General features: G+C 46.5%; 1 protein-coding gene across 1 annotated transcript in view; it reads left to right on the top strand.

Moving 5' to 3' along the window:
* Positions 1–23508, top strand: part of LOC146193234 (uncharacterized) — a 256161-nt gene that overhangs the window by 139185 nt on the left and 93468 nt on the right. The window contains exon 2 of the mRNA XM_084602623.1: positions 19182–19242. Coding sequence (XP_084458749.1) covers positions 19194–19242 — 49 coding nt within the window. The 5' untranslated portion in view covers positions 19182–19193. The remainder of the gene's footprint in view (positions 1–19181; positions 19243–23508) is intronic.

The following is a 23508-nucleotide window of genomic DNA, read 5'->3' as shown; positions in this document are numbered from 1 at the left end:
TCCGCGAACTGTTTATCCGTCGCGCGGAGATTGTAGCGACTCGCGCACTTTCTCTGAGCATCTGTGCAATTACCTTCAGCTGTTGCATGCGCCTCAGTTAACCGTTTGCGCAGCTCCGAAAGATATTCCTCAGCTGCGATTGTTAGAGAGTCCGGGACGGCCCAGTCCCCACTCTACGACTTCTGCAAGATGGAAAGAGGCCCCACTGGCACCCTCCCGTACATCAACTCAAACGGAGAGCGGCCCGTCGTTTCGTTAGGTACCTCTCTGTATGCCCACAGCAAAAATGGAACAAATCTGTCCCAATCCCTGCCGTGCTCCTCCACAATACGGAATAACATGGATTTGAAGGTGCCGTTCCAGCGCTCAACCAGTCCATTGCTTTGCGGGTGGTCGGGCGTGGAGAACCTTGGGCATGTTCCAAGCCTGGACAGCATCTCTCTAGTTAACTTAGCCGTGAAATTTGTGCCTTGATCCCAGCACACCTTTTCCGGTATACCCATGCGTGCAAAGATCTGTAGCAACGCCTCGCACGTAGCCTTCGCTGTCAGCGCGCGTAAGCATACGACCTCTGGCCACCGAGTGTTAACATCAACAACGCACAACGCGTAACGGTGCCCTCGTGCAGACGGTGGTTCAATTGGCCCTATGCAATCGACGCTGATGACTTGAAACGGGCTGTCTGGTCTAGAGAGGGGTGTGATCGGCACACGATCGAGAGTGCGCGCAGGGGCCTTTACCTGGCATGAATGGCACGTACGACAGTGTTGCTTGACATCTCTGGCTAAGCCTGGCCAGTAAAACGACCCCTTTATTCTCTGAAGCGTTTTACGTTCGCCCAGGTGCCCTGCCCGCGCCGAATCGTGCGCCAACCTTAAAACCTCCGACCGCCGTTCCGAAGGTAGTACCAACTGACAACACTCATGTCCAGCAACTGGCTCTCGATGGAAGAGCAGCTCGTCTCGTATAAGCATACCATGTGAGCCCACTTTAGCATGTGCCTATGCTTCTTTTAGCGATTCATCGGCAATCTGAGCGTTCCGGAACAGCTGCCTTGCTGTCTGGTTCGTTTCGGTTTGGCTGGCAGCAGGCTCCGCCTCGACGACGCACGCCACAGCATCCGCGTTAGAGTGTCTCGTATCCGGTCCATCTGGTTCATTTTTATCTGATTCCAGAGCTACTAACTCATCTGCTAGTGTTAGTGCTCTCTCCCCGAGAAGCTCATTGTAGTCATCTGGCGTAATCAGTGCATCTACGCCTGCGACTAGCTCATCGGTAAGCGCACACAGCACTCCTCGTTCAGACGGGTTGAACGACACTAGGGCAGCACCCTCCGTTGCCTTTAATGGCACGTAAGCCAGCTCGGCGACTACCTCACTCCCAAACGCTCCTCTCAGCTTCAGTGTTCACCCCGCGCCTTCATACTCGCGGCAAAGTGACTTGCGAAGGACAGTTACATCGGCACACGAATCAACCAAAGCTGTGAGCTGCTGACCCGTGCTCTCTATTCTGACAATACGTTTGTCGCCTGCCTCGTTCTGTCGCCTGATACTCCCTGTCGCCATCTCCTCGCTAACTGGAATTTCCACTCGAGCAACAACCTGCCTTTCGCCTCTGCAACTGCTACTTCCATTTTTTATTTTTTGTTGCGACCGTTTCTTTTCTCGGGCATTCTCTTGCAAACTGGCCTCTCTCGTGCATTTATAGCACTGTCGCCCGGGACGCCTCTCAGCCGTGCTGCCTCCTAATTGAGATGACGTAGCGGATCGCTTCTCGGCATGGTGGTTCGCCGTTGCGGACGCAGCTAGTCCTACCGCCGACCTACACCTCCGACTATATTCGAAGTTCTCTGCGAGCTCTACTAGGTCTCTAGGTTTGAGAAAACCTTCTTTCTCACTCAAGGCAACGTGTGCTCTTGCATCGGCGATTAAGCATTCCTTCATTCGGTCTCTCACCGTCAGTTGTTTCAACTCCTCGAATCTACACTTTACAGCTGTCTAGGTAGTAGTCGAGATAATTCTCTAGTCGTACGGAGAACTGTTCCCAGGTTTCTCCTGCTTCTTTGCTGCTTGACGAGAATAATCTCTTGTATTCTGCGGCTGACAGTCGTAGTTCGCGAAGAATTTTGTCTTTCAAAGAAGCGAAGTTTTTCCTCTCGTCTGCTGATAACCGTACGAGGAGCCCTCGCGCCCTTTCGCTCAGCCTCGGTAAAACCAGTCCGGCCCACCACTCGGCCGGGGCGTCGTACAAGCATGAGGTCGCCTCCACCTCCTCAAACCACCCAGGCACTAATTGCTCTTGATTCCGCATTGGTCCCAGGACGCATTTCAAAAGGCTCGCTTATTTTAGCCTTCTATCTTCATCTGTTCCAGCATTCGCCGCGACGGTGCTGCCGCTATCCCTAAGCTCCACGCTCTGTCCATAGCGCAATCGCTCTGTTTCTAGAATCAATTTTTGATTCTCTTTCTGGGCCTCTACACTTTTCAGTTGCAATTGCACTAGTGCCAACTGCTCTGACGTAGCCTCCAGTGTGGAGTCTACCTCGTCTTCGCCTGCCTTGCCGGCGGCTGCCAACTCTTCCCTCTGATCCCCTTCTGCCATTTTCCTCCTTCCTTAGCGCAATCGCTCCCAAAAACCCAGGGCTTTGACATAGCATGCGCCCGCAGATGCCAAAGGAGTACTCGCCTGACTGCCGCTGGTGTCCCTTGGCGTGGGTCCCCTTGCGCTGGATTAAAGAATCTGGGAGTGCCTTCACGAATTGGCTTTCCAAGCGGTTGTCACGGTCAGGCGTCGTCGTTGACGAGGCTCGTAGTGTCGCCGTCGTCGTTCCCGTAGGCTCCAGTTCAGCCACAGCAGATCCTGTCGACCGCGCCAGTTATGTTTCGAAGCTGCTCTGCACGCTGTCACCCGCCGTGCTCGTCCAGAGGGTGACGGTCTGTCCAGCTGCTGGCATTCGAAAGGGTGGAGGCATTCTCAGATGGAGGCTGAGATTGTAATCCAATCTACCCGGACCCGTGGATCCCGCGTTAGACATGCTGAACAAACACGACCTAAGTTTCGATACCTGGGAGCCGCCATCTTCATTCTATGGTGGCAACCCGTATGAGCCAAATAGGGAAATTCCGCTTGATTTTAATCGACGCTAATTGGGATGTGCGTGCGGCGTTGGTGCCATTTCCTCCGTGGTTTGTGCTGCGGTAGTGGCAGTGTACAACTTCTTCGTGCGCCTGTGGAAGCTGTCCGGCATCGTGGTGCTATTTTTTGTTTTATTTGATTGCGCCGGCAAACCATGTCATTCGTTTTGCAAGGTGGATTCTGTTGGCACCAGCAGTAGCGGCCAGGGTGTGAACGCCGAATTTTCATCAGGGATCACTGTCACGATTAACTATAGCGATGTCTCTCTTCAAAATTATATTTTATAATAGTAAAGGTTACTTACTGTAGGCATAAATGCAAAGCGAATGAACTGTACAGGCAGCTGCCGAAGGCCGGATTTACTACGAAAGCTACTTTATATTCATCGCCGATATGATTTACCCTAAGTGCAAACCATTTCATGTCTGGTATTTTTTGAAGCGAAAAGCTTCAATAGGTTAGTCAACATCGAATCTGGCATGCGATTGTGATCTCTTTAGCCACAGCTGCGCATGCGCGAACTCGCCTGAGTGACGTCACTAAGATAGGCACAGGTGTTTGAAGCCAAAAGCTTCATTACGAGGATCAGAGCCGAGCTTCGCGTATGCCGTGTGCCATGACGTCACAGCCAAGGCCAAATGCGCAGCCTCCTCACTAACCTCTGCCGGCGTTGCCTAGCAACGCTTAAGAGGTGTGCGACTCCTCCTCATTAAAAAAAATTATATCCATCCGGGAATCAAACCACCACCCCTTAATTGTACCCCAGCCGAGCGCCGTACCGCTGTATCATGCTTCGGGTTGTGAAGCGTTGCTCATAATTCCACTTGTGTACCGTGAGGATGATAGCGGGATTCCGCGCGTGACAGATACTGCGATTGGCGCGCAATTCGCAAGTACCAAAGACTGAAATGTTCAAGTTACTCAATTAGGATGACGTCAAGGATGTGATGTCATAGGTGACTTCACCCCATCTGCCGTCACCTATGAGGACCAAGCGTGATCGAGTGCGCTCCAACGCCGCCGGGCGGCGCTTCTGGCCTTCCCCGAGTGCCAGATGCTGCGCCTTTCATTTCCTCTAAACCAATTATTGAACGACGGTGAACTCAGACGCGCTCGGCATGAAAGCCAAGGAGATGCTTGTGCGTGTGAACAACTTTTACTTCCACAAGAAAGGAGGCTCCCTATTCTCCGCCCCCGGCACTCAGGCCTAGGGGTCGGGGGCCGGGACCTCCGCGATTAGAGGCAGGAAAAAATGTCTTGGTTTCTTGCGGTCTCTTCCGCCAGGCGAATGGCTTGAGTTTAGCTGCTGACGAATGGCGCAGACGACTGGAGAAATTAATTTCTACTGATCTCGAGGTAGTCACTGCTTTCCGCTAAGTATATCCAGGCATAACAGAGCTACGTCAGGTTTAAATTTTCTCGGCAGTTCCTATTCGATATTCTGCTGTCTTCATATCGCGTTAATGAACTTGAGGCTTGTTGTACTACATGGGCAGCGACCACCGGTTACTCTGTTATCTGCTGCTTATCGCGAGTCAAGCTTGGCGAATGTTCGCGGCTGTGCCAAGCAGACTCCAGGGTACAAAACGCGTACGATCGAGCTAGCCCACTTCAAAAACTTCCGTCATAAAATAAATTACTTTTCAGGAACCGCACTAAAAACAAGGTTTGCCTAGAGTACTTTCCGATGGTGTTTTTATTCAGACTTCGAGTATGTCCGATGGCGCAGCAAAAGCTCAGCCCCATATCGTCGTTTCAGCATCGTTCTCGCGGCATGTTGCTCAGCTGAACTTCGAAAAACATGCGGCCTCAGCTGCGCCTTTAAAAGCTGACGACAAGTTCTCGACCTTTACAGCAGCGGATACCCCAAGCTTAGCAAAGTGGCGCCGCCTGCTGGAGCGGAGGACGATGGCGGTTTCGCCATGCGCTACTCACTAGTTTTCGTTAGGCCTAAATTGTTTGGCTAGATTAAATGGTCTCTCCTCAGCAGCAAAACCACTGACTTGTGTAATATTAGAAAGATATTTTCAATTTCGGCTACAACTCACTATACAGTGGAGCCAGCCGATTATGAGCCGCGGCGTGCCGGCGGCAGCTGGCTGTGAGCAGAAGCCGACTATCACTCCTACTGAGAACGCCTTGCGGGTCAATGAGCCTCAAGGATGAATTGTTTTTGACAGTCGGCTAAATAAATAAGAAGATAACAAAATTTTGGATTCTCTTCTGACGCCGGATCAAGGGATCCAGCTTTGTAGTTGGCGCGGGTCTTGCGGGAGGGACGGGTGGCGCACCATGCTGTATTTACGGCAGGAGCAGTAAAATAGGCATCATATCCGAGAGTCCATAGTTGGCACGAAGTCTGTCGGGTTTACACAAAACGGTCATTGGTGATTTAAATGAGGATCTACTGAAAAGCGGTGGAGCAGAAACTACCACAGCCACATTCGGAGTGCCGTAGAATACTTGGCGCATATGCACTCTGCAATTAGATTTCCATTTCTTTGATTATTTGTTTCGTTCACGGTCACGCATTGCCGTTCTATTCATGATGCCCCCAATAAAGGCGTCAGTAATAAGATTCAATTCCTTTAACTGGCAAAATACTGAGGCGCAAAGCTGTCCTGCCTTGCATAAAGTGTGAGAATGCACAGCCCACTGGTGACTTACAAAGATGGGCTTACACAATGAACGTGGTTAGAGAGTATTTTCCTCCTTTCTGGCGCGTTCTCGATAAAGCGGTCTACAGGTGCCGCGGGCGCCTTATATAGCTTTTTTAAAGCAGAGGTTTATAATCGCCTCGGGTGGTTTTTCACATATTGCCGCATCTTGAGACTATGGATGAATGTATCGCATATAATAGCGGCCCAGATAAATCATTACTGATTACGCCAGGAGCAAAGTGAATGAATGCTAACGACAATCCGCCCGCAAAAGTATTTCACGCTGTCGTGACGTCACACCCTTAAATGCGCACTTAAAATGTCGCCGTATGTTTATTTGTGCCTTAGATATCCCACACGTGCGCACTGTAATATAGTCTCTAAATCAACCTCCCCCCCCCCCCCTTCTATATCACAGACCACTCTGCATAGATGTAAATCCCCCCAGTGCAGCCTTTTCTCTCTGTTACTCACCGAGACAACAGACTTTAAAACATGGTTCACGAGTTAATTTAATATTGCTTCATAATTCTAAAGACTGGATAGTCTTCTGGCATGTATAACTTGCAAACTACTCTGTTAAAAAGGCAGCATTCGGGTCCTCATTATATATGATATCTCCTGCACAGCCCTTTGCTCATTGTCTCTAAGTCACTTTAACAATCTTGGAAAAAACTCTCAAAATGTACCGATATTGCATCTGCTAATACATTTTAAGGGTGATGACAGAAGCGTGATGATGACGAAGACTCAAAGATTTTCTTCTCGCACCAGAGGTGCCCCGTCAGAGGCGGCATTATGACAACTTCCACGGTGACAGGAATGGGGGATTCAAGTTGAATTTATATTCACAACATTTTGAGCGAGACACTTCGAGCCAAATATACAGCAAAGAGAATAAAGGAACAAAAACTTGGAGCTGGTTAGCAACAGGGAAGACTCCTTACTCAGCACAGCCGATGAAGCATTGCAACTGCCCGTAGCCAAGAACGGTCGACTGTGCCCTACGGCTCGGTTTTCATCGCTCGGGGCCCAGCCCACACTCGAATCGTAACCATCGTAACAAGCATCAGCATGATTGGTTGCTTATTGCCTACCACAGCATTGTTTACTTTACCAGAACTAATAACTCTTTCCTGAAGCATCTGTACCAGCAAGGAGAGTATCAAAAAATTAGAGGGGTTCAACGCAACTGAAACGAATATGGAGCGAAAGCATTCGCTGTGGGGGACCGAGCGTTCTTCTTTTTTTTTTCCTACTTTCTGTTCTTCTTCTGCTTCTTATTCCTCTTCTGCTGTTAGGCGCAGTGCCGGCTCGGGGAATTCGGACACGGACACGACACACAGCGACGAGCGGTTAGACCTGGTATAGTATTACTTTCGCAATAGAAATAAACGCACGCATAAGGCATGATTCGAGTGACCACAATTGGCCTGCCAAACTACGGGCTCTTCCGAACAACTTAATTGCCAGACAGCTCGGGATATTGACACAGCTGAGAGTTGGATAAAGGATGCTAAGTATTTAATTCTGCTTGATACACTACTTTACTACTTATTGCCGCTTTCTTCTTACTTTATTTTAAATAAAATAAACATTATATCAAATATGAAAAATTTACAACGCGCCACTGTTGCTTTTAATGTGCGACACCGGGGGCCGCTACTATCGCGCTAGAGATTATGTGCTACATGTAAACGCTGTCGCATCGCATTACCGTGAGGCGCTAATGTATGTGATGTGATGCGATGCGCTACTGTCGCCTTCATGTAAGCACGGCAAATCCCTCGAGCGGCTGTGCTTTGATCCTCGGTTCTGAGCAGTCCGAAGTGCACCTGCCTGGCCGGCTACGGATAGTGGTCTCTCCTTAAGCCATGTTTACATGAAGTAGAAGGTTAGACCTTTTCAGTGCATCGCCCGCTTCCCTTCAGGAATTACCGTACTCTGCGTTACCTCGGTAGTAGCCATTCGTCTGCTACTGGCTTTTTCCATCCCGCACGCTTATTCAGAGGTTCAGGGCGACCACCAAACAAAATCCGGTTGTTAGGCACCATGCCTGTCGTTCAATCGATTCTTGTGGGCCTGCGGCCATGGGATCAATGAACACCCCGCGCGCCTCAGACGATCCCTTACACTGGTGTTTCTCCAAATGACCACTTAACTTAAGAGGTATAATATTCATTTATATATCAAAATTACTTCACTCTAACACCATGTCTTAAACAGACGGTAACAAAGTCCCGTACTCGCTAGCCACAAGAAATACGGCAAAAAATGTGGCGTTCATCCAACTGGTGTGAGGAGAAGTGCAATTACGTGAAGCGAAAGGAAGTTTATATTGTGTTTTTTTTTTACGGGACAGCAATGAAAAGTAAGTAGAAATATAAGCCCCAACAGAGCATAGTGATAACCAAAATTATCGGACTGCATAAAGACACGTAAGATTGGACTAACGACGCGTAATGAAGCGATCGCGCATTCCGGTATCGAGTCTTGCAATATCAGTATAAATGGACGTCTAAAATTTTTCCTCATCTTTATTACAGTCGTTCTTTTCTTACAAATACTTATCGGTTTTTCATTATTTAATTGTCATATAAATTGCTTTGGAGGCACGCTTTGTGTGAAAACGGAGCGACAAAGACTCCAGATACGTGAGAGCATTTTAGTAGCTATAAGGGCGATCATTTTTCTACCCGTATGACCATTGCAGAGGATACAGACAATTATGTCGCCTAAATCAAAGTTCACAGCAATTTATCAGTCTTTAAATCTCGTTCCTCTTTGAAGGAGCATATTTATTTGCACATGTATTTTTTGAATAAGTACTTGGCCAATCAATTACGCTACTTGAAATCTGCGCACACACGTTCTTTTGAATTTACAATATAAAGTCGCACTCAATACAATGATGAGTATGATGTCGTGATGAATTAGCCCTGCAGATGCCATTTCCTTCCCTCGCATGTAAAGTGAACGATCCTAATAATATTTTCCGAATCTTGGCACGCTTGCTTGCTCTCTATTGAAATAATTGAAATGATTGAGAGCATGCATGACAAATCTACATGCGCACTCTGAGACATGCGTGGAGCCTAACGGCACACAGCGAGATCGAATGCCATTAAATTTCTAAAAGCATGTTTACTCTCTGGCGAACATATTTGACAGAACAATGGCAAAAGTCGTCAAAAGCGAACGTGACAAATTGGTTTGGCTTTTGGTCAATCGAAATACTGGAAATTTCCATCTATCATCATTTCTCGTAGTTGGCTCCCTCGTCTTGAACACAGTCGTTCATGATCAGAGACAAAGCTTGTTAAAAATTTTGCGTTGCGGCAAGTAAACAACAGATATCGCAAACGCTTAGCTGAAAGACACTGCATTTCAAAAATAAGACAACTCAGAGCTGAGTTTATTTTATGTAGCCGGTACTGAAGCGGCAGGGAGGAGGAAGAACTGTTTTTTCCCAGACCAGGAAAATATTCCCTATGCTCGGTGTAACAAAGCTCTACGCTTGGAACTTTAGATTAGTGGGATTATACATCAATGCCACGTGACAACGGATACTTTACTCAAATAAATGCAATAAAGAACGGAGCTTAAGCAGTTTCTTATAATGTGAACTAAATGGAAAGCATCCGTGGCTCTGTGCTATGCCAGCGCATTGGTTGTGGTACTTCTTCCAAAGCCCTTCACTCCAATAGCCCTCATGAGCCACACTAGCTGTGTAGGTCAGATACACGCACTATCTACTAGACCTTTCGCTCTTCGTTTCGCCCAACTGTGTGTGGTGACCGCATTAAAAAGGTGAGTTAGAAGTCGGAACCGGGAAAAGAGAAAAATAAAGAGTAGCGGGAAAGGCACGGCTGCTTCGGCCATGGTAACAGCGAGCTAAACGCAACGCTCTTCAGTTTAATAACCTCGTACCGTTCATCGTGATTTGAATCTGCCAACGAACCTGAGCAAAGACGAAACTACCATAAGTAAATGAAGTTGAATCTTATTTCTTTTCTTACAAAGGATATTTATATGGTGGGAAGGGTATAAGATAGGGATTAATTCACAATATAGGCTCGTTGTTGTTGTTGTTGTTGAACACCAAGTTTCTGTCTTATGTCAGAGTGACTTGGTGCGTTCTTTAAATTCCGCAATAGAAACGGCGAGATTTTTGGCGCATTACAACTCGGAAGGGTTACAACGCGAATATAGGAACAATGTCAAACTTTATGAAATGATGTTTGCCGGGAGGAGTGAGAGGTGCATTTTGCGATACATCGCTCTGCTCTTTTCTGAAGCAACATCGCGTTGCGAAGATGTGTAACACCTGTTGCACGCCAAACAGTAATACGTTATTGAAACTGAGAATTTAGTAACGCATCATAAAGCAATGTCTTTCACCTTACTGAAAGGAAGTGCTTAAATAGCGTACGGGTTGCAACAGCTGAGGCGACATTTCACCTTATGTATTCCAAAGGAGCATTACAACTTAAGTTGTTCAGAAAACGTTTCACCTGCAGCATTTTCACAGACTTAACAAACTCTGTAGGCTGATTATTTAATGTGACAATAAAAGGTTTTAATAGTTTCATGTCCTTTAGACGATGTAAGTTATTTTATGTTATTATCGCATTTATTCGCAGATAATTGCCTTGTGAAAAGGAATTCCGCTCAATAAGTGCATTATTTGTTTGTTCTTCCATGTCTGCTTTTGAAGCATCTGCCACAAAGTAGTACCCTCATCTGCATATGAGACAACACGGTTATTGCGGCTGCTGCATTTACGAAGTGGGCGTTACTTTAAATTAAAAACAGTAATGGGCGAAGGATGCTTGCTTGAGGTACACCGGATAATATAGAAATGGCAGAAGTGGCCTTCTTTCAAGTTCGGTCGTTTCATTTCCCACAGTATTATCGACCACCAAGGTTTCTTGCAATGCGAAGCCTACCCGTTAATTCAGCCGTTGCTTTTCTTGGCGTCCAATCAGAACAGCTGCAGATTCAGAAAGAACGAAGCAGAGTGACTACACCCACAGGAACAAAGACACGTATACACTTAGAGCATCCGATAGCACACAAGACCAGTACAAGTGGTGATGTAGAGCCGACACGTTTGATCAAATGTTGGGATAAACTTGCAAACGATTTTGCGGTACATGTTTATTCTCAAAGATAGAGATGAAGAGGGCGTTTCCGTGATCAGCGCAGGTGTATAACAGCCATGTGCCGTGACACGGATTCATATTTCTTTCCTGTCTTGAATAAAGCATTCACTGCTGGGTTCGTCATGGTCGGTTTCGTTTACATTCCGGTGGATCGCGCCCTCAGCCCGTAGTACACACAATACTAACGGCTGTTAGCATAACGAGCAGACAAGACAAACGCCCTGTCGCCTTCTCTATATCCCTGGCGAAAACGTTATTATCGAAACCGGCGCCTCAATCAGTGAATTTACTTCAGCCATTCTCTTCCAAACGCATCTATGTTTGGTCACCATATTGAGTAATTTGCAGAGATTATAAAGTAATTTGCGATGATGGTGACGACGAATACGAAATCCTAGAACATAACCTAGATCCACACTGTAATAATAGCTGAGTGTAGTTTGTGTGTATAGTATAGAGATTAGTACAAGGCAAATTGCGTCGCCGAAGACTGAGACACTATCGGGGGTATAACGGGTTCAGCACCTGGTTTCATTCGTGTCCGAACAGCATTTTATTCCTTAAATCTTGGCTCATGCTACATACGACCCACTTATAAGGGTGTCGTATGTAACATGAGTCATGATTTAAAATTATAAAAGGCAGTTCGGACGCGAACTGATATAAAATTGTAACATGGTGAAACAGGGGAGTACACTTCTCCTCCTTCATTGTCTCACAAGAATGACAATGGGAGACCAGAAACGTTTTTGTAATTGCCACTATCTAAGCTGTTTCGGTATTCCTGTAGCCTCTTGTTGATACACCGCCCTCTCTGTCCTATATAACAGGCTCGAAAAGTGAGTGGAAGCCTCTACACAACACCGGTTGTTACGCTGACAAATGGGCATCTATGTTTAACATCACATACCTGCGTCTTAGATTCTCGTTTCCTTTTAATAGCAGGGCAGATCCTTTTCATATTGAGCGGAGTGGTCAATGCAACGTCTACACAATACCTCTTGGCAACTTTCTTGAGGTGCTGTGAAATGTTATGCACATATTGCAACTTCCCTCTTCTTCCCACACATACTGGGCAGGGATTGCTGCCTGGCCGTTCTTTGTATGCTCTTCAATTGACGAGAACAGGCCTCATTATTAACGGAAACCAGATAACCGTCCTTTGCAATTCTTGTCAATTGCCGTTCAAAACTGTCGCCCATGCCGTGGTAACAAGACTTCGTTAACGCATTGAGCAGTCACGTGTTCATGATCCCATTTTTGTGCTAATTTTGAATAATAATAATAATAATAATAATAATAATAATAATAATAATAATAATAATAATAATAATAATAATAATAATAATAATAATTGTTTCAAAGGAAGGAAAAGGCGCAGTATCTGTCACTTGTTTCTGCGGATAGCGGAACCGCGCCGTAAGTGAATGGAGAAAGGTGGGAGTGAAAGTGGAAAGGAAGAAAGAGGGGCAGTAGAGGAGGCTACGGAGTAATTTCGACCACCTGGACATCTGTGCTGTGCGATGTCAGCGCACATTACAGATGCCCAGGTGGTCGAAATTACTCCGTACCCCTCCTCTACTGCCCCTCTTTCTTCCTTTCCACTGTCACTCCCCCCTCCCTCCATTCACTTACGGCACGGTTCCGCTATCCGCAGTAACAAGTGACACATACTGCGCTTTTTCCTTCCTGTGAAACAATTATTATTATTATTATTATTATTATTATTAGTAGTAGTAGTAGTAGTAGTAGTAGTAGTAGTAGTAGTAGTAGTAGTAGTAGTAGTAGTAGTAGTATTGTGTGCTGACATCGCACAGCACAACGGCTCTGCCCTGATGGGGCTGGTGCAGGTGGGTCACCGCTGCTTGCGGCGGGGGCTGACCTGGCACCTAATTTTTATCTGTTGTAGGCCGTCATTGCACACGCCCCCGCTGGTGGTGGACGACGGCTGTTGTTGCGGCGCGCGTCTTTCTTTCCCTCTTGCTTTTCTTTATTCTCTATATTCTCTTCTATCTGCACGAGGCAGCGGAGGTGGCTCAGCTACAGAGCCAGTAGCAGGCCCGTGCATTTTCTTTTCCTTCTTCCTACTGCCACAACAACAAAAACAGCACAAGGACGCCTCTTCGTTTCGCCTCCCTCGAAACTCAGCAGCCGCGGTCGAAATTGAACCCGGGTACTCCGGCATAGTAGTCGGGCGTCTACCACTACACCACCGCGGCGGGGCAATTTTGAATGCCCGAAGTAGAACTCAGCAAGGCTTCACCGATCACTGGTTGTTATCCCAACAAACATAATCATGCCCGAACTCAATCAACAAATCCAAAAACTGCAACTGATCGTCCACTGGTTTTTTGACAGTAAACTCCAACCCAGATCCATATGCAGTAAAAACTTCAGCGTTAGGACACCTAGCTATAAGATCTTCGGGAAGAAATTCAAACAGTATCATTATTATTGTAAAGATGAAGACGCGCGTGCGAAGATAAAGAAGCTTCCGTGCACTTTCGACAGTGAGATCGCTATCTTTCAGTTTGTACTGCCTTGACTTCTCCCACTGAAACTTCTTTGCGTCGTCACTTTTATGACCTCAAGCCGTCTCATATCCGCCAAATTAAATTTGTGTGGGTTTCTGGCCACTGTTAAATTTTCTATGAACGAATCAGCAAACTTTCTGGCTACCGCTTCTTTGAATGGCCCTATCCTGTGAATAATTCCACACTTATTGTAATGGGTGGCGGCGCGATTCAAACAGTTTATTTGGATGAAATCTTCAAAATCGGCCTTTTTATACTTTGACAACTTCCGGGATTTGTGGTATAAATGGAATCCTGGACAGTGTCTTTCTTTCAAGAAAGGGCGAGGTGTGTCTGACAGAATTCAGGAGTAGGATTCCTCCCCTTAACTTTTATCTTCATAGATCAGGTTGTTCTCCTTCAGCCATGTGTTCATACTGCAATGAACCTGAGACGTTGGAGCATTTTTGCCTTACCTGTCGCCGTTTCGCCTCCATCCGAAAACTCTTCATTAATATTTTGTTCAAAACTTCATCTATATCTTTGACTGTTCCAAATTTGATTTCGTTTGACGCTAAACATCTGGGCTTCAGCAGCAGGACAGTTCGCTCAGCGGTACATAAATTTGTTAACGCCTCTGGTCGGATTCCTTACTAAGTGTGCCGATTCCGCTGCTTCTCCTTTTCAGGTTCTTACTGAGTTGAAATTATTCGTTGAAATTAGCGCGACGGTATTGTAGAGCAAGTAGATCAGACGCTTCAACACGGTGTCATTCAGCCCTAAAACGGCCCTTGTGCTTCGCCTGTTATGCTTGTTAAAAAGAAATATGATTTAATCAGCTTCTGTGTAGATTGCCGTCGACATAACAAGATTACGAAGAAAGACGTCTGTACTCTTCCGCGCATTGACGACGCTCTGGACTGTTTGCAACGGGGTGAATTCTTTTCCTCCCTAGATTAACGTTTCGGATACTGGCAGGCCCCGATGAAAGTTGCCAACCGCTCTAAAACTGCTTTTGTTACTTCGGATGGCTTGTACGAATTTAGTGTTATGCCTTCCAGCTTTTGCAATGCTCCTGCGACATTTGAATGATGGGCACCATTTTGCATGGACTGAAATGGAAGACATGCGTCTGCTATCTCGACGACATTCTCGTCTTTTCTCCTGACTTCGACTCTCATCTCTACCACTTGAAGCACTTCCTGACCAGCCTTTCTGATGCTGGCTTGCCGCTGAACTTAAAGAAGTGTCGTTTTGCCGCGTGTCAACTGAATATTTTAGGGCATGTTGTCTCCAAGGAAGGGGTTTCTACAGACCTGGACAAACTTCGTGCTGTCGCTGACTTTACCAAGCCGAGATCTATCAAAGACCTAAGAAGATTCCTAGGATTGGGCTCCTACTTTCGTCGGTTCATACGAAACTTCTCCTTCATTGCTGCCCCTTTGACGCAGCTTTGGTCGGGCAGTTCCGAATTTTCGCTCAGGTCACAGTCAAGCTACGAGGCTCTCAATACGTTGCGCCGCATCCTCACAACACCGCCTGTCCTGCGTCAGTTCGACCCAACGGCCCCTAGTGAAGTACACACTGACGCCAGTGATGCCGTTCTCGGCGCTGTGCGTGCTCAGCGGAAATCTGGATTTGCTGAATACGTCTTCACCTGTGCAAGCCGAACGCACACGGAGGCGGAGTCAAATTACACGGTAACTGAAACAGAATGTTTGGCAATAGTTTGGGCTCTGACCAAATTCTGCCCTTACCTCTATAGCGGCCCTTTTGAAGTTGCGCAGACTACCAAGCGCTGTGCTGGCTTTCCTCCTTAAAAGACCCATCCGGCCGTCTAGCCAGGTGGGCTCTTCGTCTACAGGAATTTGATGTCAACGCAGTCTACCACTCTGACGGCAAGCACAAAAACACTGATGCCCTTTCTCGCTGCTCCCTATCATCTGACGCCGCCAGCCTTTCCACCTCGGATGCCTCGCCAACGTCACTTCACATCAGTGGCATGCCTTCTGAGCAGCGGAGAGACACCTGGGTCGCTTCTCTTCTCGATCTCTTCTCTACTATCTATCGGCTGCTTCTCCATCGCGCGCGCTTCGCCGACGAGCATCACACTTCGCCATTCGCGACAACCTTTTTTATCGCCCGAACTACAATGCTGATGGCCACAAATGGTTGCTAGTCATTCCCCGCCATCTAGGCTAGCAAGTCTGCGACTGCGTCCACGCTGGCCCCTTAATGCGGCCATGTGGGTGTATTCAGGACATATCAGCGGCTACGCCTACGATACTACTGGAGGGGCATGTACTACTTCGTCCTCAAATATGTTCGCTCATACTTCGCCTGTCAACGTCGCAAGTCTCCTCCTCATTGTTCTGCTGGCGAGCTGCAGCCGTTACTTTACCCACCACCCCCCTTTGTTCACGTTGGTATTGATTTATACGGCCCGCTTTCATACACTGCCGTTGGAAATTATGTGGCCATGATCGCAGTTGACAGCCTAACGAGATATGCAGAAACCGCTGCCATTCCATCTTCCCCAGCGTCAGACGTAGCCTCATTCATTATGCAGCGATTCGCCCTACGCTACGGCGCACGTCATGAACTCAGTGACGTAGTACGCGTCGTTTTATCTGACGTTGTTAAAGGTCTACTGCACAAATGCCACTTACTTTATCGAACCTCTACCGCCTATCATCTGCAGACTAACGGACTCACTGAACGCTTCAACCGTACCCTTGGTTACATGCTTTCTAGGTACGTCTCCTCTGACCACTTTCACTGGAATCTCTTTCTTCCATATGTGACGTACCCATACAATACTGCAACACAGTCAACTACCGGTTTCTCTTCGTTCTATCTCCTTTACGGCCGTCACTTTTCTGCTCCACTAGACACCATTCTTCTTACCAACCAGACGCATCTGAGTATACCGCTGATTCTGAAGCTGCCCTAAACGTAGATGAGTGTCACTAAATTGCCCGGTCTCTCACAGTCTCTCACAACTGAAACCCAGTCCCACCAGAAATCCCGTCCCGACAACCATCAGACGAAACCGCAATTCTGTTCTGGCAGTCATGTGTGGCTCTGGATTTCACCAGGTACTCCCGGACTATCTTCAAATTCTTTTTTTTCAGGTATCGCGACCCCTATTGTGTCCTGCAGCGCGTCTCTCCTGTCAATTTCATTGTGGAACCCCTGACGCCTTAACCTGATCTCCGTCGACGAGGCCGTGAAACTGTCCACGTCCAGCGCCTTAAACAATATTACGACTTACCATTTTTTCTACGCCGTAGGTCACCAGGGTGGCTCCTCTTCTCTCTGGGGGCCCTTATGAAGATTAAGATGTGCATACGAAGATAAAGAAGCTTTCGTGCGCTGCCGCCAGTGACATCGCTATCGGTGTGTGCTCGGGACCTGCTTGTACGTGGACTGTTCCTGACGTGCTCCTAGATCGCGTCCCAGTACCTCAAGAAAACCCCGTGCTAGATGATTTAGACGTTAATGCGTATTCGAAGTGAAAATAACTTCGATTCGGCTTTGGTTCCTGCAACTAAAATCTCGCCGTGTTGTACGTGAGTCTATTAATGGAATAGAGCATAAATGATTTGCGCGCACTTTATTTGTAGCTGAGAGGAGCCAATGTAGCGCTACAAATTTCCAGCAACTTTAGCATTTCATATAAAAAATCCCCCTCCCACTGACAGTGAGAACCTGCCAATGATATCTGCTCAAGCACATTCAGCGAACGTTGGTGTGGTAATGCGACGCAGTAAGCAAAACACGCAGAAAAGGGAGTGGACCGAAGGCTTTAGGCTTGCGAAACGCGGATTGAGGGCAATATAATCTCAGTATCAGGGTTCAATTAAAACGGGATGCAGCGAGACGCCATTCGTGCAGACGTGAATCTGCACAGCGAGCCGCCACTTAACCGACGTGTCCGAGTGGCCAAGGCGCCTAGCGCTGACGCAGCATTGTCGCATCGTCTGAAAATGGGCACACGCAGTGGAAATTAGTTTCTCAACGAGCACGCACAGTATTCGCCTTGCTGGGAAGCTCTGCAACAACCAGCAAAATGATATACTGACTTTTTGACACAGATAACCTACTTCGCACGCTGATATTTGCAAAAGACAGCACGCAATGTTGTACGATATCTATGGTTGAACCAGGGCCGCTTACGCACCCACCCAGCTGGTTAAAAATGCTTCGCTCTTAGCTTCGGGTACCTGTGCAGCGGATACTAAATGGCGGAGAGACGTCCTAAAAACAAGTTAAAATATTATTGCAAATGTAGCTAGTTTTTTAAGCAAAATGAAAATTGCAATCATTTATGCCTTTGAATATTATTTTTACTTTCTATTGGAGTAATATTTTTTGTGCTTTAACATTTCGCATCAAAGTTCGCAGGGGCTCTGCATCGTTCGTTATCAGCATCATCGAATTGATATCGCTGGCAGTTATTTTCTGCGAGCTATTTATTCCACGTAACGCGATCTGTTGTACTGACCTTTAACCACCGTCAACTGCCGCCGGGCTAGTTCATCCATCGCAAAGGGGAGAACAGCACAATATCACTGAGCAAGCGGCTAGCCACGTGGTTCGTTTTCATGTTTAGAACGCGGGGGGAAAGCTATGAGATATATCCTGCAGAAAACAATTTAATTAAAGGTCTCCGGATGTTTTTTGCACCTTCACCTATCGCTCTTGGTGTCTGAAGCAAGCACTTAAAGCAGTTTAATAATTAACAATGATCCTTTAGGCGGAACGTAAAACGCACTCTGGATAATTCCAGGCTAGAACTAGCATGATTCAAACGGGTTATATCGTATCTTGTAGCGCTTGTTGAGAATAAAACTGCTGGTTTTAATATATAACATTATCTACCAAATGGCAAAGCTCTCCCCTCTACCGAGTTAATCTTGATTTTAAAATATTTTGTCAAATTACATTGGACAAGCTGTATAACTGGGACCTCAAAGTTGTATTGCTATGTGGCCGAAATGAGAAAATGTTGCCCGACGCTGGCTATAAGCTGAAAAAAAAAAGTAATATTAGAAAGTGATAAGAAAATAAAACGCAGTATTTACATTAAATAAATAAAAATCACACAAAACATGTTTCTCCGGCCTCACCTTCCCATTCTCATTAGAGAAGTAAAGCGGTGCGTATTCGATTCTTACTAAACACTGGACGAGCACCGCTTCACGGTGACTCGAATAACTGTACTTGAAGGGTACAATGCTTAATAAAAATCACAGTCACTTATCTTCAAATATATACACGGATATGATAAACAGGTCAGGTTGTCCGCCCGCTTGCTCTCGAAGACTGCTGACGTATGTCCGAATTTAAAGACGAATCAGGCGCCCCAATACGTCTTTTCATTTTCACAAAGAACATGTATCATCTGGGGGTGAAGCCTTTGCGAATCTTAGCTGGAAAATTAAACATTTGGTAAAGCCCATCCTTAATGCTGCCAAGTTTTTTTTGTAGTAAAGGAGGAATGTTTGTACCCGTGGGCCGCGCCATAGATCTTTTACGTACGTGGCGGGCTGGTTACGGCCCCCGGGTTGCGTGTTTCAAGCCCCTGCTGCAACAGCTAAACAAAAAATGTGACGCTAATTTCACTCAAAACGAAGACAAACCTTCATAATGAAATTCAAAACTTCAAGCTCTATACCTTAGCAGCCGTTTTCCTGTTTTTATAGGGTTGTGTCAAAATGGTCCGCGTGAGCACAGCTGCAGTTGCGTGGATACTCCTTGCTTTGGGTAAGTGTCGCCTTTCAGACATTTCATTCTGCCGTATTGTATTCAGTCAGCTGACTTTGTATTTAGGTGCTTATTTTGAGCCGGCTGAAAAGAGATCTAAAGGCTGTGAAAAACGTTCTTCTCACAGAGCGAGAACGATTCCTGGTTTGCCGGTCTAGTGTTACGAAATGTACACCCGGCCATATGTCTTTAACAGTACCGTGCGACCATTGACTGCCCGGCCGTGTTGCGCTGGAAGACATAACAGATAACAAGCGAAGTGAGCGCAAGGGCATGCCCGCAATTCCTGCTGCTGCATTGAGCCTTGTCTGCTGGGCTGCTCTGATTAGTGCGAAGCATGCCCCTGCCAACAATCGGTTGGTATCCAAAGGCGCTCTGAAAAGCTGTCAATGCTTGCGTTATGAACGGCATATCATGCGGAACATAACTCTAAATAACGCATATGTGTGTAAAAAAACTTTCCGAACAGCTATTTGCGATTGTTACATTCGGAAAAATGAAGAGATAATTCTTGAGAACATTGAATTTATCGCTCCATTAATTGAAGACACCTCCGGAAGAGAGTACCCCCAATCGGAACCATGAACAAGCGTATTATTTGGAACGTTAATAGTTTGCATACGTCAAAGGCGCAAGCACACACCAGAAAAAGCGGTTTCAGAACTCGGAGATAAAACTTAATTCGAATTATTCCTTTCAGCGAAGCAGAACGACCACGTAGGCGATATTAGGGAGATTTACCTTGCAGAAGACGTACTGACGTAGACGTATACCGATTTGCAGGACTTGTCCTGCACCGTAGTGCTTGACTTATTGTGAGTTGCAATCAACGATTTGGTTTAACTACTTTTCGTGTTCGGTATATTCGGTAATACAACCCTTAATTTTTATAATTTTGCCATGTCTAACACCTTTACACCTCTGCACCCTTAATGGGTGTAATGATGTGTTAAAGGTGTGAGTGAGCGTTTTGCACCCTTTTTAAGAAATACAGCAAAACAAAAGGGTGCAGAAAGGCTGGGAACACAGCGTTGCACCTTAAAAAAGTGTAAATGTTTTTACAGTGTATGGTGGTAGGTGACGATTGGCCGTGCTGGCGCCGTCGCCAGTGCAATGCGAAAGATCAGTGTGTAGGTAAACTAAGAAATCTACAACAATGCAGCCCACTGACTGTGACCGCGCTCTAAAAAACATGCCTTAGTCATCGCTTCCGAGCGGGTAACATAAGCACTTCTACATGAGGTACGACCACTGTGTCAATCGTCAAAAAAAAAAAAGACAGGCGTATGCTTTGATATTGCAGCCTGCATTGCAGACGATGCTCCGCCTTGTATCCTTTGTTACATCTCACGAGTATTTCAAAATGGTAGTCGCTCTCGGTGGGAGGAGCTTCCCGATTCCGATTTGTATCGCGTTCTTTTTTTGTAATATGCGTCGCTCGCTAGGTACTAGATATTTCCGAGTAGAATCAAAGACTTGTATAATATTCATAGAATTATAAAACGGCAATGCATCGAACGACTCTGTAATCGCCCCCTTTAAAGCCTTTAACGCCAGAAAATGCTCGCCACCCGACGAATGATGGATTGAACATCGCGATTCTATCACGCAGTCCAAATTGGCTTTTGACCATCTATAGGCACAGAAGACGGGTTGGCTATCTCGCGTCATCAGTATTAGCATCCACCCGCAGCCACACTGTACGCACCGTTCTCGCCATGGATGTCGAGATGTCTTATGATGATATACGTCATGCTGTAATTCTTTATTCAGTTGGCATGCTCCATTTACCACTTAAAGTACGGAATATTTGTCAATCTTTCGTTGTAGGTAGACAGTGTGCAGCACGCCTAAATTACTATGCCATAGGAGCCTTTGCCTCTCTTCGCGGCGTACCTCATGGATCAATTTTGTTGCCAACATTATTTATTATTGCATTTATGTTCATTGAGGGTCGGTTACATGGAATTTCTTATGTTAAATTCTTTTTATACGCTGATGACATCATAGTGTAGAGCTCGCAAAGCGACCGACTGACTCAATTTGCTGCCCTGCAATCAGCTTTAGATATTACGTGTATATATGCTTCTTCCACTGGGCTTGAACTTTCCGCCAATTAAACTACGTTCATATCAGTCGCTAACCGCTGGGGGCGACGTAAACAATCTGCAACACCTATTCGTATTCATCTGTCCGGAACCGCACTCAGGATAGTTCGACAGCAAAAATATTGAGTGTAACAATTCATGAACTCACTGGAACTTCATGGCTGTCTCGCGCTAAAAAACAGGCATTACAGAATCTGGCTCTGATCAGACGAATTGCTCTGAAGACAGGCGCCGCCCGCTCAAATGTTGCAACAGTTGGTTCTGTCCGTTTTGCAACCGCGCCTTACTTATCAAGCCCAATTTCAGCATTTGACAAGGGTACAATGGGGTCGCCTTGAAACTATAAATCGAGGGGCAATGAGGTTTTTCTCGCATCGCACCAATCGTGGCGCTTGAAGAAAACGCGCAGTTGAAAATAATAGATGAACTGGTGCAGCAACAACGTGATGCTCGCAGGCTTAAGGCCACCATCTCTTACTCAACACACGCTCTTAGGACTTATGCTTCGTCACATTCGATCCTACCACCGCCACTGTCAGTTCTTCCTGCCTGGCGTTTTGCACAGCTGAATGATAACAAGCCAACTGATTCACGACGATCGAGAACACAGGAATCGGCGTCGTCACTTCGCGACCAAATTATGGAACAAGACGCCCGCTTTCCACCAGGTTCCATTGTAATTTACGTCGACGCAAGCATCCTAGCCTGTGAAGTAGCAACTGCAGTTTACGGACCTAGCAAGTCTTCACTGAACAAGACATCAAGGTTTTAAGTACCGGAACCTCGACCTCCACGTGCCAAATCTACATAGACGCGTCAGTAGCAGCACTGAAATCTGACAAAACATGCACAGTCTAGCGGCACGTATACCGCAGCCAATTCGTATTGAATAAACTCCGCCAGACCTTTCAAGTGCTCAAAGCCATGCGCATGCTGCGGCCTGCCTTTCCACCTCGACCTCGTCAACGCCACAACTGATAAAATTGGATAATGTTACCCTACTTTAAACACGAAAGGAGACCCTCCGACCGCGTACACGTGCTGTCATAGCTCTGTGAACGGTGCAAGCCTCCCCCGTGGTGTAACCTGTGCAGTGGAGGTGGCGCTTCGGAGGATTCGAGTTTGGGTGATCCCGATACCTGCAGTGACTCGAAAGTGGTCTGAATTTTGAAATTTGTATCTCACCGTGGGGCCCCATCTGCAAGTCCAGTGATCAAAAGCCAATATTCACCATCTGTTGTGGAGATGTCCAGCGCTGAAGCCGGCGCGAATCCGGTAGCTGGTGGCAGCTGGCCTCTCCCCTGACGTAGGAACCGCATCATTGTTCTCTCCTCGACTTCATTGCATCAGCCAACCTTTTTTACCCTTCAGCTTAGTAACATTCTTCTCATGCCCCGAGGCAATAAACATCGCAAATAAAGTATCATATCCTTGGTTAGACCGATCATGATGCGCGCAATACCTATGAAATCTCCCTGAGGTCAGTTGCCATCTGGGGGAGATTATTTTTCATGTAATGTTTTGTATGGACACACTGGTTTATTTTTAACAGAACTGACCTTTCCGCAGCACCCACCATTTGTGTGTTTCGAAAAGACTAAAGCATCGCTAATTGCCTCAACGCCATGCTGTTTCCGGGACCCCTGCTTGTATATAGTGCTTTAGCACCTTCAGTGGCACCTCGGTTGTTTTCCAAAATGGAGCAGATGTGTGTAAAGGCATCACTAAGCTGGCCTCATTTGTAGGAAACTTGCCAAACCGGAAGACAGCCAACCTTGGCGCCAGATATTACTATGAAAACTGCATGACATCTGCAAGGCTTAATTCATCATCGCTATCAAGCATGGCGTCGAGGATGCTGTCACAGGCCCCATAGATATCCTCAAAGATTGCGTATGCGAGTTGTTGATTCTTATTTTTGTTCAAGTGAGGAGCTATGCCCGCTACCGCTTCCAGCCCAGACAAGGATCCTTCCGCCTTAACATTTATTTTTGCTTCATCACCCCACCTCCATTCAAAAACCTAGCTTAATGCGGCTATACCATCTTTATGGCATTATTTTCTTTAAAGAAGGTGGAACCGTCTGGTTTCTAATGACATCTGCGACCTGTCGTTTTTATAATTTCGTCTCTAGTAGTAATATACAATGGCATCTCTG

The sequence above is a fragment of the Amblyomma maculatum genome, chromosome 4, assembly GCF_055883805.1.
Source record: "Amblyomma maculatum isolate TAMU_Amacu chromosome 4, ASM5588380v1, whole genome shotgun sequence".
Taxonomy (NCBI): domain Eukaryota; kingdom Metazoa; phylum Arthropoda; class Arachnida; order Ixodida; family Ixodidae; genus Amblyomma; species Amblyomma maculatum.
This window is presented reverse-complemented; position numbering and strand designations above follow the sequence as displayed.